A 17,148-nucleotide genomic window follows, 5' to 3' on the forward strand; every position below is an offset into this window, starting at 1 on the left:
AAACAACTCATACAATAAATCCATAACTCCAAATGACGCCACGCCAATCTAACATTCGAATAACTATACCAATTATGATTTCCAAGTTGGCTCCGGGGGGTATCTCCTTCCGCCGACGCCAGTTACCGCAGGGCTATAACCTCGGTCCTTATACCGCCTACGGTCCCGTATTTCCCTCTCGTCAGCTGTCACAACTCGCCTTCCGTCCCGATCTAGGTCTGAAGACCGATCCCTATCCCTGCGATCCCAGCCATAGTCTCTGGTTCGGTCGACATCCGTATGGCTACTAGATCTTCTCGGCGCTGCTGGCCGCAGATACGCTCGTTCATGCCGGCCCTTCCTTTCCAGCTCTTCCTCCCTCTCCCGTTCTCTCCGGCGTTGTTCCTTTTCGATGACCCTATCACGTATCACTCGTTCGCGTTCACGCTCGCGCTCGCGTCGCGCAGGATACCCCGGCGGTATTCCTGTGTCTGATTCATCACTGGGATACGAGTCTCCGGACCCGCTTCTGCTAAGGCGCGAGGAATTCTCTCTCCGGAAATGTACGCCCGACTGTACACTTGGTGGATGTCGCTTTTCGCGAGAGTTGCTCCGGTGGCGATCGGACGACCCTGAAAGAAATGAAGTAACCTTCTGCCTTATCTCTGCCGGCAAGCTCCTCCTACGAACGTCATCGGGTCGAATTTCGCTACGGCGAACCCGTACCGGAATCGGTGGCGTTATAGGGGCCGCAACTGGCATACGTCGGAATGACGAAGGCGGAACGGGGCCGTGCACTCGGGATTTAGAGCCAGCACGAGGCGGCATCTCCGATTCGGAATCCGAGGGGTCAGGGGAATAGGGTTTTGAATGACTGTGGCGGCGCGGACCAGGCGGACGACGGGGATTGAGATGACTCGAAGTTCGGGGATCCTCCATCTCGGGGTGACGCACATCTGATTGACTTCGTCGCCGAGGCGGACTACCCGGTGAGCCACTGCTGCTATTGCTAGTACTCACCCGTCGCTGTCCTGGTGCATAATTGACAGTAAAAGCGGGAGCGGCATAGTGACTGCCTGGTACATGGGCATACGACACTGGCCGTCCTCTCTGGAAATAATCCATTTCTGGTCTCCGCCGAGGTGACGTGCCCGTACCCGTACCCGCGCTCGGTGGGTTGCGTACATGCGTGTATGTGCTATTGATTCTCGGATCGGACGGAGGCCGGGAAGGCGGATGCTCATCTTTAGGAGTGGCTTCATCCCGCAACTTTTTGGCGCAATTTTTATGCCACGCATCTATCTCTGGATCGCATTGGGCTGGGAAAGCATCCCTTGGTAGATCAACTGGGAAAGGCTTCCCATCATCAGGATTTACCAAAGCCCAGTTACGCACGGCGAATTGTATAAACGGCGCATGCTCTTGAGGTTCAAGGAGAATCTGAATTGTCTCCCATCGAACAAAACCTCTTATAGTTAAAGCGGGAATAGACGGCGCTTCGTAAGGATTCTCGGTCGGTTGTAGGGTATGCTCAACTCCTAGCGCTTGCCAGATATAAGAGATGGATTTACCAGGACAGTGTATGAAGAGTTGATCGTAATCGCCGCCGACGGCGCGATAAAAGGCCGCTAGCTTCTTCGGAGTCAGTGCACTGACATTCTCATCGCCGATATGAGCGGACTGCCGTGTTGTCAAGTTAGCATAGCTCCTCTTCGCATCCGTGTGAGGACATGCGACGAAGGTGAATAGGGCCTACAATATATAGTCCGATGGCGCGGAGTAGCGCATCAAGAACGTAAGTTTGCGACTTGTCCTCATGAAAAAGATATCCATAAAAATCCTTCACACTTGCTCCAGAAGACCTCCGCTGTGATTGGGGGTGTGGTTGTGATTGCGACTGCGACTTCGATTGTGCCTGGGGTTGCGGTTGAGGTTGCGGTTGTGGATGTGGTTGTGGCCGAGGATGAGAATGAGGTGTCTCTTTAGAAGGCGAAGGAGCAGCGGTTGGTTCGCTGGGTTCGACTTTAACGCTCGCCATCTCTCCTTACAAGTTCACACGAAACAGCCAGACGAAAAACGACTCGGGAGTTAGAAACATTTAGCATAGGCGAGATGATAGCACGTTAATCAAAAAGACGTAATAGATGTTTTCGGGAATATGTGCGCAAATATTATTACTGAGTAGGCAAGTAAGATAGATTGATCCAATAGATGATGGATGAATAGAATGGAAGGATAAATGATCCAACGATATTTAGGGGGCAAATGATGACCGCAGAATTCGCAAATCGGCAACCACAGCATCTGCTGCGTTACGAAAATCAGGGCAGCATAAGAAACACAAACGATTATGGTATAATTATTGTATATCCATGGATCAGGTACAAGACAGTGGTATAAATAGGTTGATCATTCAAACTGTTGGGGCCATTCGCAGCCTTGATAGGATAGGCAATTGATGAAAATGGACAAATTCATTTGGAATATTAGGCAGAGGCGTGTGATTCATACTGAACACAGCCGTAGCCGTGGTCTTGGTAGTAGGTAATTGTGGGATGGATGTGATGTGAAGCCCTGGAAGAAATATTCCGAAATCACAAATATGATGGGTGGATGAGAGGAAGGTCGGGCAGGCTTCCAAGGTTTAAGCCAATGTAGAGCCAAAGTATTAGGTAGCCAATGCTGCCAATGCTGCCAATGCTGCCAATGCTGCCAATGCTGCCAATGTTTAAAGATAGAAACTGCCCTGGAGTTAAACCGAGCAAGGAGCGAGGAGCAAGGCACAAGGCACAAAGTTACTCCAAGAAGCAAGAAGTTACGACTCAGCGACTTAACAGGTTTACAAAAAGCCCGCAGCCAAATTGCCTGATGACACGTGCTCGCGGAATAAAAACCTGACGTAGCTAGTGGACGTACGAAGCAATGGCTTCCTTTCCCGTTTTTTTCAAACTTTTAGCGTAAGAATCTGCCCTGCCATGCGATATACGAGGTGTGTATGCTCCATATATGCACAATGCCCCTCGATTATGCTGATATCCATATACCGAACGACGTTATCAATTCAATCGTCACACATTATTTTTCTTTTTTCTGCGCTACATTTCGCATTTTGGACTATATTAGCGACGCAAAGGCAGCAAAAGTAACCATCTTGAACCAACCATAAAGGTCTTCGTAAAAATGATTACTCACTTACCTGCAGCTGCTGCAGGCAGTTTTCATATCACCTTATAGGCCAATGAAACATTGTCATCCATAACTCTCACCGGCCAATTTTAATTCCTACCCAAATAATTCATGTGTTTCCGAACCGCATCCTTCGGTGTGTAATCGATCTTCCTTCGTCTTCTGTCTCATCTCGTACTTGCCGGTAACCTCTAGACCCATACCACTTTTCCCCGGTCGAACAATAAGGTAAATCCCGTTGTACGATCATCACCAATTCGTACCAACCATGATGGCTGTGCATACTTTGTCCAACCCCGAGTTACATTTACCTCAGCAATTAGTAACCCCGTCATCTTCAAGTGGCTGAAAAGGCCGCATTCGTAAGTGTCCTGTGGTTTTGTGTCCAGATTTGTGTTTCATAGCTGCACCTCCGGATTCAACGGGTTCGTCTGGATTTATGGTCTATTGAATAATTTAGGTATCTAAGTAGATATCAACCAAGTGGTTCTAACAGAAGCCTATCATTGGAATGTTGTATAATATCGACATGCCATTCTCTACCGACCCGTTCCAACTTTAACCATCACCCGCCACTGGAAATCTCGGTCTACCCTAGCGGCCGTCCGGGAAGCCTAGCTGCTTTGGACGCTAGCTCTTCGAGTCGGGAGATGATAAGACAAATCCGACAAGAGTCACTTGTCTCCCATACCCATCACGAGAATCAGGCTCACTCCATTGCTTAAACTCCCGGAAGCCAGCCTTCTCAAGGACGCGTCGACTTCCTGTATTGGACTCTTCAATAAACGCCGTGATCATTTCCGGTACCTCCCCGACTCCATTTACCGACTGCCCATCGACCTGTGTCTCAATCTCGGACCGTGGCAGTGTCCACCAATCGTTTAACCAAGCCTTGAGGAACTCCGTAGCATAGCCTTGCCCCCAATACTCTTTTTTGAACAAGTATCCGATCTCAGGCCAGCCGAAGACGGACTCCGGTCTAGATGTACCTCCTCCTACTCCAATCAGCTCGCCCGTCGATGCGAGAGTAATTATGTTGTTATATGTCTGAACGTCGTTGGGCGGCATAAAGCGAGCCATGAATACACCGGTTTCCTCCTTGTTGGCGTCGATCCGCCCAACTGCTGTATACTTCATAACTTCCGGTTGAGTACGGAGGGAATGAATACCATCAAGGTCATCCTCAGAAAATGGGCGGATGATAAGTCGTTCCGTACGAATGGGTTTCCTCTCTGTATTGAGAGGAAACGGGGTGGTTGGTAAGCGTGTCTTAACGGCGATCTTTGGTTGAGCAGACATTGCGAGCGAGTAATAAGCCTTATCACAGGTGAAGAAATGACAAGTTACCTCGCTTGCCCGAAATATACGGTCTAGGTAAGTTGGAATAAAATTTTGATACAACTAACATCTACTCCGTTGAAGATTCATACCCCGGGAATATATAGCGCGAAATCTTAGCTGAACAGTGACTCACTAACCTACCTAGCACCCTAGGTGATCATACGGCCGCCTGCATGCCGAAAGAGGAAGACATGCATGTTCCTTAAGACAGCCGTGGAATTGACCGCCGATTCTTACAAGGTGCATATATCATGAAGCGATATATGACCAAATCCCAAAGGGCGTGCATGTCTTAACTAACAATTAACATAAATCCTATCCTAACAACCATTTTCTACACATGGGGTCATGTGACATAAAATTCTATTAGGTCTAGGCCCCTATTAATAGAAATAGTCTGGGTTGAGAGTCATTCAAGTGGGACTGAGTGCGAGGTTCGGGAAGGCTTTGTATAGGGGCTGGCTTCGCTACTTCTATTGCGATATATCCCAACCGACCTTTTTCTGAATAAAATCAACAATATCATCGACCTCGTCCGGTATCTTATACCAGTGGCCAAGACCCTGGTAGAGCTTCCACACAACCTCGTATCCAGCAGTCTGCATGGTCAGAGAAGCGCCTTCACCTAGGTGATATGGCTTCTTCTCATCTGCGTCACCGTGGCCTAAGAACACTGGCGTTGACCGCGACGTATTTTCCCTCTTGGGATTCGGTATAGCTGAGAGGCAAAGAAGATCTCGCTCAAAGATGAGGGTTTTGACTGCTGGGTCATCTGATGATGTCTGGCCTTCAGCCTCGGTAGCGAAAGGATTATCCTCATCCATCTCCATATCATCATGTGCAATAGCTTCGTCCATATCTGTCCGAAATGGCAAATAACCGCACATCCCAATAAATCCACCCAGGGGATATTCGAGAGCAAGTAACATTGAGAGCGACATGGCACAACCCTGACTTAACCCTCCAAGAATCACATTCTGCGGAGACACCTTTGAAGTCTCTTCACGTATGAGCGGTTCTAGTTCTGCGGCAGATTCCGCGAGACCTTTAAGCTGTATCTGTTTTCGGTACTCTGGGTCGGGAAGACGTGCGATATCGAACCATTGCGTGAGAACCGCCCTATTAAATGCAGACGAACGGCGCCGCTTTGCTGTGGGAAAGACAAAACGTGTCCCTGGCAACAGTTGAGCGAGTGATCGGTTTGCTGAAGTAATGCCTGTTTCCAGAAGCTCCTTGCCGAACTTTTCTCCGTTAGAGCTCAACCCGTGAAGAAGAATAATGGTATGCGTGTGTGCAGTCGTAGGTTCAACAATGTATATATTCGTGCTACTACTGGCGGATGGGCTTATGAGAGAGCTTTGCGAAGCCATTTAATTCGATGTTTTGGAACAGATGGGAGAAACGAGCTCGATTATACAAGCCATCAAGGCTGCCCGCTAATTCGAATTGTCCTATGCGTGTGGTTGTAAGTGGTTAGGAGTATAATAGACGTTGATTGGTTCCCTGAATTGGAATGCTACCTGTTTCCTCGTTATAAGAACCGGTATAGCCCGAGTTTCTGTTGACGAGAAGACAGAAGTTGACATATACCTACTTGAGCATCATAATCTGAGGAATATCGGTCGTCACTGTTCCATTCAACTTTATGCTTCCTTGTAGGCATACCAGTCTCCAGGACACCCATAGTGGCTGACCGGGTACTCAAACATTGCTTCACCCATCAATTCACTGTCCAAATGGTGAGCGATTAGAAAATGATCGATCAACTGGATATCATCTCAGATTGGAGGTACGTACTGGGAAGATATATGGGGCGAGAGAGACACGCTAACTGCAACGAGTAATCGAAACCCCCTTTCTCGGCATTAACCCTGTCGATCCAGCAACGCCTTCCAAAGCAGCAAAGCTTGAGTCACTGCTCAGCCCTACCCTGCCCTACCTATCTTGCCTGGCGCCTATGTCATTTGACCCATTAAATTCTTCATATCTCAAATCCAGATCTTTCCGTTTTACCTAAGCTCAGCTTCCTCCATCTTTTGCCATGTCTTGGATCATATAATGACAAATTCCGTATAAGAAATTGCGGATATAGCTTCAATTCCCCCAATGGGGTTAGGATCTACAATATATTAGCTGCTGGATAACCAACAACATCTCGGAGTTATGGACCCGCCGCAGCCATCAGCCAACGTGGCGTCTCGGCCATCTCAGCATCAGCACCAACCGAAACCTCTCAGTTGTACCAATTGCCGAGCCCGGAAGTTGAAATGTAGCCGTGAGTATCCGTGTTCACATTGTCAACGCTCCGGGGCCGAGTGTATCTTCCCTACCCGGAAACGTATCCGGAAACCCCGCAAAAACAAGAACTCTGAACTTCTACAACGTCTTAGTCGACTAGAGTCTATAGTGGGAAATGTCGGGCTCTCTGCTCTATCCGGAGAAGATGTGGCGGCATCAGCCCCAAGTCCTTCTACGAGTCAAACTACGGCTCCTCCTATCTCGGAAGGTCCCTTAATCACCAGGGATGATAAGCAGGATGACTGGCGGCATGCTCCCTTGACCAGTAAAACCTCTCAGTATCTTAGTGGGGAGTTCTGGTCTAGTCTCAGCACTGAGGTTGAAGGGCTGAAGCAAGCTCTAGAACAGTCAACAGACTCGGACGATGAAGATCAAATGTTGCAGGAGGCCACGCCGGATTCGGCAAACGACGGTAGCAGTTCAGCATCGGCCTTGTCTCCGGGGATGCTGCTCGGGAGCTCGTTCCGTACCTCCTATGAGGCCGTCGAACATCCGTCTTCAGACCACATTCGTTTTCTTACAACTATATTCTTCAATAACGTCGACATGATCATTAAGATCCTCCACCGGCCAACGATAGAAGGGGCACTCTTCGCCTTCGCCAACGCTCCCGAATCCAAACGTCCGCAGCTCACCCCAGAAACTGAAGTCCTTTTCTTTTCAATTTACCACGCGGCCGTGGCTAGCCTTCCCCCCTCCACTTGCCTCACACATCTCGGCCGGCGGCGAGAGGACTTAATACGTGTTTTCGCCAGCGGTGTTGAGCATCTTCTTGGCCGCGCCGACTACCTCAACAATACCAGCCTCGAGACGCTACAAGCACTGACGCTCTACGTGGCCTGTGTGCGTAGTACAGTCGGCTCGCGAGCCGCATGGGCTCTTCTCAGCTTGCCTATCCGACTCGCGCAAGGCTTAAATATACATCGCGAGGCCAGTATTGCCTACCTGCCACCTTACGAGGCTGAGCTGCGAAGGCGGCTCTGGTGGCAGCTCATCGTACTTGATATCCGCGGGGCGGAGGATAGGGGCACAACAACGATACTTGCACGCGATAGCTATGATACGAAGTTGCCACATAACATCAACGACGCGGATTTTGGACCTGGGACTAGGAACAATCTAACCGAGAAACAAGGGCCAACAGATATGACGTTCAGCATGTGCACGGCGCAGTGCTCGAACTTGTTCTTACAGGTTGAACACGCGCATAGCGCACTGGGGATATCTCACGATGGTGAGGGTAGCAGTAAGAGCAACAGCGCAAATACCAGCAGTTCAGCCTCCCAATCCGTAGAGGAAATAGTCCGACAAGCACAAACGCTAGAATCTCAATTCGTCGCCGGCGCGGACCCTAACCTCGCCCCTTCATACCTAGCCTCTGTTACCGTCCGTCTGATAATCCTCAAGCTATGGCTCATAATGCAGTACCCAGTGCACCCTCGCCGCAAACCTCAACTACACCCAAGCATTACTTCCACTTCCGGACCATCAGCCAAACCTAGCATATTCCCCCACGAAGCCACGCTGCGCACCGCCTTATCCATCATGGAATTAAACGAGTACCTGCAAACAGGGCCATACGGCGAGCGCTTCCAATGGTGGGCGAACACTTATGTGCAGTGGCATCCACTCGCCGTAGTCCTCGCAGAGCTATGCACACAGACGCGCGGCGAGCTCGTAGACCGGGCATGGCGCACCGTAGAGGACGTGTTCCCACGCTGGAGCGAAGTCATCGCCGACACCAAGCGCGGGACACTCTGGCGACCCATACGCAAATTGTACAAGAAAGCCAAGGCGGCCAGGATTGCCGCTGTTGGCGCCACCACTGCCGCTACAACAAGTGTCGCTGTACCGAGAGCTACAGCTACAACCACGACACCCACAAACACTGCCACGAATTCCACTACTCCAGCCCCCGCTGCGGCAACCCGTATAACCACAATAGTCCTCAAAGACGGAGTCATAGACGTCGGCACGATCAACATGCCGACCAAAACCCCCGAATCCCGAAATCCCACTCCCAATTCCACTCAACCCTTACCAAGCACAGATAGAGAAGACATCACCATGACAGAGCCCGAAAGTGCTTTCGGGGCCGAGATCCGCAATGCACGGGAGCCCAGCATCCCGGCGGATCTGACCTCACTCAGCATGTCTCCGTTCGCGTTCAATGAGTCGATGCTAGGGTGGAGGGATCTCAGTTTCGAGGTGCCCTTTCTGGATTTAGGCGGCGGTTCTGATACGATGGATTGGAGTACCTGGAATGATTTTGTGAACGAGACCCGGGTTGACGCTGACGACCAGTCGAAGTCGGGATCGAGCGATATGGGTTACTATTAGATAGATATAGACATTGGGTCACGCAAGATACCACTCTGACACTTGTGCAATACACTGTACGACATGTAAAATAAAACAAAAATCCTGACTTATGCCAATGATTGCTCATGTTTGTGTATGTTTTGTTCATCAGTGGTATGCATTCATTGCTCAGGACTATCTACCGAGCATACATGCTAGTGACTTCATTTTCCGCAATTCCGTAATGAACACCGGCAAACCGATTCCCTGAAACCCCCCGACTGCAATACGAAAAACCCTTATGCGAAAGTGGAAGGTCGGGTGGCGCTGAACACCTTCTTGTTGGAGATGCGCGGGACACGGTGAGGTAGAGGGAAAGAGAGGTTCTTGGAGACGAGTTGCTTGATGTAAGGTCGCTTGATGTCGTCGGTCTTCTCGACCTCTACGACACGGAGGATCTAGGATATAATGTTAGCGAATGGTGGGAATACGAGAAGAGAAGAGGGAATCATACGTGAACCGACCGGAATCGGGCGCGGTGGCGGGCAGCCATGTCCTGGTAGAGAGCCTCGACAGCATCGGTTCGCGACATCTCTCGGTACTCCTTGTACATGTTGTGGGTACCAGATCGGGAGTCGTATCGGATCCAGATGCCGAAGTTCTTGACGCGGAGAGGGTTCTTCTCGGCGATCTAGGAAAGTGTTGTTAGTTTCCATCATTCCTTCAGTTCTCCGACCTAGTGAGAGTCTAGTTATTATGACATACCTTGTTGAGACTGACGATCTCGCCATTGGCCTTCTTGACCTTCTTTAGCTTGGTAAGGAAGTACCAGAAGCGAGACTTGGCTACGACCTCATTGGGAGCGAAGATTCGCATGCGGTAGAGCTTAGGGGTGGGGTTGGCCTCGGAAGGCAGATGGCGGCCAATGACCTGGTATTCTTGAAGACGACCTAATAACATCATGATTAGCGGTTGTTCTTTGCCGTGATAATGAAATATCCCGTATGTTGGTTATGTCGAATGCGCAGTGAAACTGAATATCGCGATGCTTGGTATTTGTGTTGTATCGATGTAGTTGTCATATTTCCCCCACGCTGGAATTCGGTTGGTACGTATGGTGTAGATTGTCTTGTCGAAATTTCGAGGTCCCCAGTTCTCAAATTCTATCGCAAATTTTTGTTGTAATCGATCGAAATCGGAATATGAGTTTATCAAATTGACTGAAACTGCGTAGTCCTTGTGTGTGTATGTGTATACGATTTATTTCTTGAGTGAATCGTTGTCATAGAGGTACTCGATCGGTCGCAAAATTTCGAAGGCCATTTGAATAGATTGTGTCGAAATTGCATCGAGCGCCGGAACAGAGAGGACAATGAAAATGAAAGCTTACCCATCTTGAAGAATGTCAGTAGTCAGTAATAGTAGTAAAGGAGGGTTTATGTTAAGTGTGAACCTACTATGAATTGTTATGTATGGTCGTGACCTTGGTCGTGATGCGTTCAAAGTAGGAATTCGTTGGAGTTGAACGTTGGATCTCGCTTACCAGAAAGTTTTCGTGAAAATTCTAGTGCTAAGGGTTTCTCGCCCTAGTGATCTGTGGCTTTGCAGAGATAAGAGGTGGCAGTGACCGATAAACACTGATCAACAATGTGGGGGCATGTGTGGCTAGTGATTTTACCCCCCAGCCCCTCCATCCATTAATTCTAGGTACAAACAAGTAATTTGCTTCATGATTTAATACGACATCAATCCAGTGAATTAAAAATTCATTAAAATTAATTATTTCGATTAAACATCTTCAAAATACAGTAGCAAAGGTTTTAATTATTCTACTATAATTCTGGTGAAAATATCGTCTATAAAATCCTTGAAAGTATAGTACAGTACCTAGGTACACTGATGTTCTTTGGCCAGCACCTTTCAACGATTCCCAATCAGGATTAGTGCAGAATGGACTGCTCGTCAGGTACCCATGAACATTAAACTTAACCAATTACAGCGTGACGAGCCATTCGAGGAATGATTCTTAACTTGTCAGTATCAAGTGCAATGAACGTCTCAGTGATTCCAAATCTACGAGACTCCTTTCGATAATACAATGTCTACTTCAACGATTCCTTGTTCCTAATTCGTTTTTATTGAAACTTCAAAACCTTTAGGAATTCTCGATCATCGTCAGGCTGCTTCTTCAGCCTTTTCACTACTCATCATGGATTCCGTCATCAAGGAGTTTAGGACGGCATTTGCCGAGATGAAAGGAGACCAACTCGCCGAAACAATCAATCCAGATGTGCTCAACAACCCAGCCAAATTACTAGCAATTTGGGGTCGAGGAAATCTTCAAGATGTTACATATGACCTCAACTCCCTATTCTATACGGACCCTTCCCGACCCAGACTCTCTAAGGAAGAGACTACCGGATGGTTCGAATTATATCTCACTTATTGGAAGGCCATAGGAGAGATCCTCGCTGTGGAAGGTCTCCGCAATGATACTAGAGTATGAATTCACCATCTCTTCCCTTTCTACCTTAGCCGGCCTTACCAGGCTGGAATCCTTTCTTCATTTCTTGGCTTGAATTAGGATCATCAATCACTGACTATACATAAGGCTTCGAGCTCGTCATGGAAGAGTGTCTATGAGGCATGGAAAGACTTGACACTGCAAGTTATACGTGGATACACTCATTACGAATTCGAAAACTGGACCATCCCGTGCTTGTATGTGGCAGGCAAGTATCTACGTCTGTTTGCTATTCGAGCGGACGAGGAGAAGAAGAATAGCAACGACGATACTTCTGAGGCCATGATGCAAGATGATTTCGACCCCGAATCAGAAGAGCATAAGATGCTTGAAGATTGCACGCGACATCTTAACAGAATCTTTCAGACATGTCTGAATGATAGGGCGCCACTAGAGGAATCACGTAAATGGGGAATTTACTATGCCATCAATCTCTTATTCAAGAGTTACTTCAAATTGAACTCGGCAACTCTATCTAAGAATGTTTTGAGAGCAATCCAAGCTGGCCGAGGAGATATGCCAACCCTCGACAAATTCCCGAAGTCACAGCAAGTCACCTTCAAGTATTACGAAGGGGTCTTGTCATTCCTCGAGGAGAATTATGTACAGGTACGGATAATGCGCTATCCCAATCTATCATGTCATCAACTAACAATACCCGTTTAGGCTGAACAACATCTTACCATAGCCTGGCATATGTGCCACAAAGACGCAAAGCGCAACCTAGAGTAAGATAGCTAGTCTCCAGAGTCTATCAATCGCATACTGACATATCATAGATTAATCCTAACCTATCTTATTCCTTGTCACCTTCTCACGACTCACACGCTGCCTAGTGCCCAGCTGCTTGAGCCGTTTCCACGATTACAGAAGCTCTTCTTACCGCTGGCCACAGCAATCAAGAAAGCAGACCTCCACGCATTCGATGTTGCCCTACGAGATGGTCAAGATGAGTTCATAAAGCGTCGCATCTACCTAACTCTGGAACGTGGCCGCGATATTGCGCTGAGAAACCTGCTACGAAAGGTGTTCACTTCGGGCGGCTTTGAGGAAGGGAAGGATGGCGCGGCACCCGTTCGTCGCACGAGGATTCCTGTTTCTGAATTTGCTGCGGCGATGAAGATTAGTAGTGGCGAAGACATCGATACTGATGAGGTAGAATGTCTAATGGCTAACATGATCTATAAGGTATGGAATATTCTTTCTATTTCTTTTGCTCATTCCCCCCTCTCTTTACTACAGTCCAAGGTGTTGGGCGACGTTGGGTGTGTGGGTCACGATGATTCGTGTGATTTCCGACATCGGGATTATTCGTCGTATGGGGACTAAGCATCTTATACTCAAGATCTTACCCCATGATGTACTCGATTATATTTCCTATGCTACAGCATTTTGTCCTCCCCTCGGTGATATCTCAACTTCAGCTTCAGTGTGACTCACTAACGGCTTAACCCTACCACAGAACCTAATGAAGGGATATATCGCTCACGAACGCGGCTTTGTTGTACTAAGCAAAACAGGTGCCTTTCCCGGTACGAAGGTCTGAGTCAATGGAATAGATAGACAGATGAGACTCATACATGTCATCCGACTGAGTAAGGCGGATTGAGGGCAGGCTGTACTTTAAGTACGTGTCACCCGCTTTGGAAGATGAAGGGGCCAGACCGAAAACCACATAATCACGACAACAGCCGGTTGCCTTGCGTGAAGAAATGCGGCTGACTTCGGGGGAGGTGTGGGGAAGTTAGATTCGGGTATGCCTTAGATCTCGCTCTGCAGCCTCCTCCAAACTTACGATAGTAACGAATAGGAATTCATGAAGACCCACGCCGCGATCTTGCTTGGTCGCATATTATGACATAATTGATATTGCCCCCGTTTGTTTGGTACATTGGTACTTGAGGCAGTTTTGAAGTGATGTGATCAAGGTAGGTAGAGCGCTCTGCCTAGAGACGTATCACGTACTCCGTTTTCTCAATTCTAGCTCGGTAAGGAATGGGTGTCGATAGATAAGATACATACATCGATGAAAAACGTACCGAACTAGTCTCATTCTCAAACCAATATAATAGGTACCCCTCCAGTTACGTTCATTTCTTGACCTTGTACATACTTACAAGCCGGTCAGCACCAGCAGCCCGGGGAAGATCAACCGAGCTGACCATCCATCACATTCCCTAGCCGACCCGCCCATCCTAATCATTCTATTCATCCTTCGATGCGAGATTGGTGGTTTGCATCGTCCCACAAGTCAGGTATGTGTATTGGGCTGACTGCGGAGAGGAGATGACTCACACATCCCTTCGGAGGGGGTGGCAGGGTGGTGTGGGGGCCGTATGCAACCACTTTAACTTGTGGCCGGGGTCTGGCTTGTCTGACCGTAGGTACCTGGTATGTTTTGGGTGTTCTGAAAAGAGTAAGGATAAGAGACTGGGAAAAGTACGGTAGGATGGTGCGCGGACGAGTGGTGGCGTAGAAAAGATGGGTGTGGAGGCGTGCCATTGACGAATCAAAATTGCTTTTTATATTGCCTGTCGGATAGCTACATGCTTGCCTCTACTTGCTTTTGACGCTACTGCGGGATGTGTAGGATTGGGTACATATTAATGAGACGGATGTCCATCCATCCGGACTTTACGGCGCAGGATGAGGTGGAGGCAAGTTGAGCCGTTTGGGGTCTAGATTTGGAAGTCATCACAAGTGTTACCATCGCCCAAGAAACTCGAGGTAAAAAGCATATACAAGAATGTTAAATATTGATTAGTGAGATTTTTTCCGATACTTTATCTTCCATCAGCCATCCCTGGTCAGGTATCTCTAGAAATAAAATAAAACCAGGGGGAGAAAGTAGTTCGCTGTCATCAACGATAGTTCAGAAATGTAATAGTACAGGGGGAATTCATCGTCCCGCCAGGCGTTGACAAGTTAGCCAGATAACATCATCTCCTTTTTTCATACCCGCCTGCTCTTCATATCTTGCCCTTCCCAGAAAGGCGTTGTCAACTTCATAAAACTCGCCGCCCTCATGATTATTTTTTTTCTTCGCTCCCTCACGTGAACTCCGTCACGCGTAAATAAAGACCTCACTAGTCCCTGTGAGGAGGCCTTCTAAGTTTCTTGCTCGAGCGATGCTTCCGAGAATGGTGATACAGGAAATACCAGGAAAAAGATATATTGCCCCGCCATAAAATCATCAATTCAGCCAGCATCCAAAACGCCGGTGATGTGGTATTTCTCGCCGATGTACTCCGATCCTAACAAGCCCTCAAGTCTTCCCGAATAAGAATAAAAAGATACAGAAAAGGTATGAAAAACGTTGATCATTAAGTTTTAAGATGATAAGATCCAAGGATGTTGGGATGGGTCTAGGATAGATATTAAGAAATATGATGGGGAGGGGCAATGTAGATCATAGAGATTGGGGAACACTTCAAAAGAAGTGACGGTTGCTGCGTGGAGTGTTTCTGGTGGGACATGTTAGTGCATTGCGGTAAAGTCAGTTGTTACTAAGAGGCTGCTTACTGAGCGCTAGATATATCATCGACATGGTTGCATAAAGCAACAAACAGATCGAAGAAAAGCTGAGTGCCGCCGTTGAACATCTCTAGCTGCATGGTACCGCTTCGCTTGAATGTGCTGCGGCTCCGAATGATGAGAGCGAGATAATGAGCTCGCAACTTGGAGTCAGTGTCAGGTGTGTTGGCATATGCATAGCGAGCCGATGCCAGGATAGTGCTGCATTGAATGCCCGACTCTGTTGATATTGTTAGTATGTTGATTGGGGTGGTTAGGCGATAACTTGGATTACTTACGAAGACCCTGTTTGCGTAAAGCAACTCGTTTGAGTTCCTCGAGACCATACTTCTCAGCAGTACAATAGATGACAGTGTCCTTTAGAACATCGCCATCGACACCACGATGATAGACAGTAGACTCATTTGAGGTCTGGCCCTCATCTTGAATCTGTTCGATCTCCCACGAGTTCCGACGCTTGTTGTGGACCAGACGAGGGTAATAGTCACCCTTGTATAAGTATTCCAAGACAGAAGAAAAGATCTCGGGTTCCTCTTCGGGAAGGTGGATGCGCTTGCTATTCTGCGAATCTAGGTATTGATCGGAGAGTGCCTGTTGAAACCAAGGCGAAGCGCGAAGAACATCTTCGTGAGCAGCGAAGATGCGTTGATCCCTTCCGATAACTAGGGTCACAATGGAAGGAGTCAAGGAACTGATTAATTAAAAATATTAGTGCATGTTAAGATGAGAAGGATGTGATAAGTAAATGGGAGAGAAAACATACCCAGGTGATGAGAGAGCGGTTGGGTCGCTTGGCACATTTGAAGATGTTGCCGTCGCTGGGCGACGATGTTGGCGAGGCTCATGTCGACTCTTGGAAACGCCATGGGTTTTACTGAAAGATGAGCTGGATTTATTGACCTTGTGCGTCTTTGAGGAGCTCTTGTTCTGTGGTGGCTCAAATCGTCGGCTGAACATCTTGAATGAATTAAGCAGACCCGTGCTTTGATGTAATTCTCTCCAAATTCGGATTGCCGATCGAGGAATCGTCTCGTTGATGTTAAGTATTGCAGGAATTTCTGTCTCGGTCGCTGATTTTTGTGGATATGCGCGAATTCCGTATTTAGAGTATCCGGAGTGAAATGACAGAGATGGTGATGGAAGAATGTCGGTTACGACGTTTGAAAATGATTAAAAATAGATGAGATGAGAAAATGGCCTACCTTACGCTGCCTGAGTCTTCGAAGTTGTGGAAGATTGGAAGGAAAGGAATGATTTGGGCAGCGCCCTCCTTATATAGCAGCATACCCATGTCGAGCTATATGTATGCAGACCGATGTAGGTAATTGCAACGCTGGTGTATTCCGTATTTTTCAGGCAAACACGTTAATTTGGTGATGGTAGTTGGCCCACGCGTCGCACTCGACGGGATATGTACACGTTCTCACATGACCTGATTATCAATTAAAACATACGTATTGGGACTAGCTCGCATTGGCCCCTCCCTGCTTATTTCGGTGACAGAGACCTACCATGTACAGCTAGGGTCATTGGAGTGCCACAGAAGGAGCCAAGAGGCCCTGAAGGGAGGGTTTAGTGGAGGGTTACAGGGCTATTCGACAGGGAGAACGCCTGCTGGGAATTTTTAGATACGAATTCAAACTGAGAAAAATAAAAGTTGACTAACAATTAAAAACAAGTCTCCTCTTCTTTTTTAATTCTTAAGGTTATCTTCGCTAATTCCAATTACACTTTACAATTTTAGCTACGACAAATTGGAATATTGCTGAATGGGATTTCGTTATAAGCCCGAATTGATTCAGCAGACTCGGTCAAAAAATTGATTGTCCTTCAAGGCTGTCCTCGGCCAAGGCGAGATAGCTCCGAGTGGTGCCAAACTGCCGTCATAAAACTACGAGTCATAGTCATGGCCCTAAAACTACCTAGTTTCAGGGGCACGCATCCTAGCATGATGGGATCTTTCCATCAGTCTCCATCTGATGGCG

At 47.8% G+C, this 17,148-nt stretch overlaps 7 protein-coding genes across 7 annotated transcripts; 2 read left to right on the forward strand and 5 right to left on the reverse strand.

Annotated features, from left to right (window-relative positions):
• Positions 1-45: 45 nt before the first annotated feature.
• Positions 46-2,337, reverse strand: GGS22DRAFT_50237 (uncharacterized protein). The gene is made up of 2 exons (XM_047967269.1): positions 1,736-2,337; positions 46-1,659 (listed from the first exon to the last, which is right to left on the reverse strand). Exons 1-2 carry the CDS (start codon positions 2,015-2,017, stop codon positions 73-75), a joined length of 1,869 nt encoding a protein of 622 aa, XP_047816153.1. The 5' UTR covers positions 2,018-2,337; the 3' UTR covers positions 46-72.
• A 1,284-nt stretch (positions 2,338-3,621) lies between these two features.
• Positions 3,622-4,721, reverse strand: GGS22DRAFT_50247 (acyl-CoA N-acyltransferase). The gene has a single exon (XM_047967271.1). It carries the CDS (start codon positions 4,462-4,464, stop codon positions 3,796-3,798), a length of 669 nt encoding a protein of 222 aa, XP_047816154.1. The 5' UTR covers positions 4,465-4,721; the 3' UTR covers positions 3,622-3,795.
• Positions 4,722-6,012, reverse strand: GGS22DRAFT_50246 (acyl-protein thioesterase). Its single transcript, XM_047967270.1, has one exon. The coding sequence runs from the start codon at positions 5,874-5,876 to the stop codon at positions 4,980-4,982; it is 897 nt and encodes a 298-aa protein (XP_047816155.1). The 5' UTR covers positions 5,877-6,012; the 3' UTR covers positions 4,722-4,979.
• A 335-nt stretch (positions 6,013-6,347) lies between these two features.
• Positions 6,348-9,236, forward strand: GGS22DRAFT_170676 (fungal-specific transcription factor domain-containing protein). Its single transcript, XM_047962480.1, has one exon. It carries the CDS (start codon positions 6,670-6,672, stop codon positions 9,142-9,144), a length of 2,475 nt encoding a protein of 824 aa, XP_047816156.1. The 5' UTR covers positions 6,348-6,669; the 3' UTR covers positions 9,145-9,236.
• Positions 9,237-9,404: 168 nt separating this feature from the next.
• On the reverse strand, positions 9,405-10,065 carry GGS22DRAFT_191494 (ribosomal L18ae/LX protein domain-containing protein; the record flags this gene model as incomplete). Its single annotated transcript, XM_047965135.1, has 3 exons — positions 9,405-9,563; positions 9,620-9,796; positions 9,871-10,065. 3 exons carry the CDS (start codon positions 10,063-10,065, stop codon positions 9,405-9,407), a joined length of 531 nt encoding a protein of 176 aa, XP_047816157.1.
• A 1,059-nt stretch (positions 10,066-11,124) lies between these two features.
• Positions 11,125-13,701, forward strand: GGS22DRAFT_170683 (PCI domain-containing protein). Its single transcript, XM_047962481.1, has 6 exons — positions 11,125-11,605; positions 11,717-12,238; positions 12,296-12,357; positions 12,409-12,817; positions 13,092-13,383; positions 13,440-13,701. The coding sequence occupies exons 1-5, from the start codon at positions 11,315-11,317 to the stop codon at positions 13,173-13,175; spliced, it is 1,368 nt and encodes a 455-aa protein (XP_047816158.1). The 5' UTR covers positions 11,125-11,314; the 3' UTR covers positions 13,176-13,383; positions 13,440-13,701.
• A 672-nt stretch (positions 13,702-14,373) lies between these two features.
• On the reverse strand, positions 14,374-16,509 carry GGS22DRAFT_170685 (uncharacterized protein). The gene is made up of 4 exons (XM_047962482.1): positions 15,927-16,509; positions 15,442-15,854; positions 15,152-15,383; positions 14,374-15,093 (listed from the first exon to the last, which is right to left on the reverse strand). Exons 1-4 carry the CDS (start codon positions 16,118-16,120, stop codon positions 15,060-15,062), a joined length of 873 nt encoding a protein of 290 aa, XP_047816159.1. The 5' UTR covers positions 16,121-16,509; the 3' UTR covers positions 14,374-15,059.
• Positions 16,510-17,148: the final 639 nt, after the last annotated feature.

Source organism: Annulohypoxylon maeteangense (genome assembly GCF_022496945.1).
Source record: "Annulohypoxylon maeteangense strain CBS 123835 unplaced genomic scaffold GGS22scaffold_16, whole genome shotgun sequence".
Taxonomy (NCBI): Eukaryota; Fungi; Ascomycota; class Sordariomycetes; order Xylariales; family Hypoxylaceae; genus Annulohypoxylon; species Annulohypoxylon maeteangense.

Excerpts from the sequence above, each read along its gene's own strand:
- GGS22DRAFT_50237 (XM_047967269.1), bottom strand. The coding sequence starts at position 2,017 with ATGGCGAGCGTTAAAGTCGAACCCAGCGAACCAACCGCTGCTCCTTCG. Across the intron at positions 1,660-1,735 it reads GCGCCATCGGACTATATATT|TCCGCTCATATCGGCGATGA; the intron begins GTAGGCCCTATT and ends ACAACACGGCAG.
- GGS22DRAFT_50247 (XM_047967271.1), bottom strand. The coding sequence starts at position 4,464 with ATGTCTGCTCAACCAAAGATCGCCGTTAAGACACGCTTACCAACCACC.
- GGS22DRAFT_50246 (XM_047967270.1), bottom strand. The coding sequence starts at position 5,876 with ATGGCTTCGCAAAGCTCTCTCATAAGCCCATCCGCCAGTAGTAGCACG.
- GGS22DRAFT_170676 (XM_047962480.1), top strand. The coding sequence starts at position 6,670 with ATGGACCCGCCGCAGCCATCAGCCAACGTGGCGTCTCGGCCATCTCAG.
- GGS22DRAFT_170683 (XM_047962481.1), top strand. The coding sequence starts at position 11,315 with ATGGATTCCGTCATCAAGGAGTTTAGGACGGCATTTGCCGAGATGAAA. Across the intron at positions 11,606-11,716 it reads GTCTCCGCAATGATACTAGA|GCTTCGAGCTCGTCATGGAA; the intron begins GTATGAATTCAC and ends ACTATACATAAG. Across the intron at positions 12,239-12,295 it reads TCGAGGAGAATTATGTACAG|GCTGAACAACATCTTACCAT; the intron begins GTACGGATAATG and ends ATACCCGTTTAG.
- GGS22DRAFT_170685 (XM_047962482.1), bottom strand. The coding sequence starts at position 16,120 with ATGTTCAGCCGACGATTTGAGCCACCACAGAACAAGAGCTCCTCAAAG. Across the intron at positions 15,855-15,926 it reads ACCGCTCTCTCATCACCTGG|TTCCTTGACTCCTTCCATTG; the intron begins GTATGTTTTCTC and ends TTAATTAATCAG. Across the intron at positions 15,094-15,151 it reads GATGATATATCTAGCGCTCA|AAACACTCCACGCAGCAACC; the intron begins GTAAGCAGCCTC and ends ATGTCCCACCAG.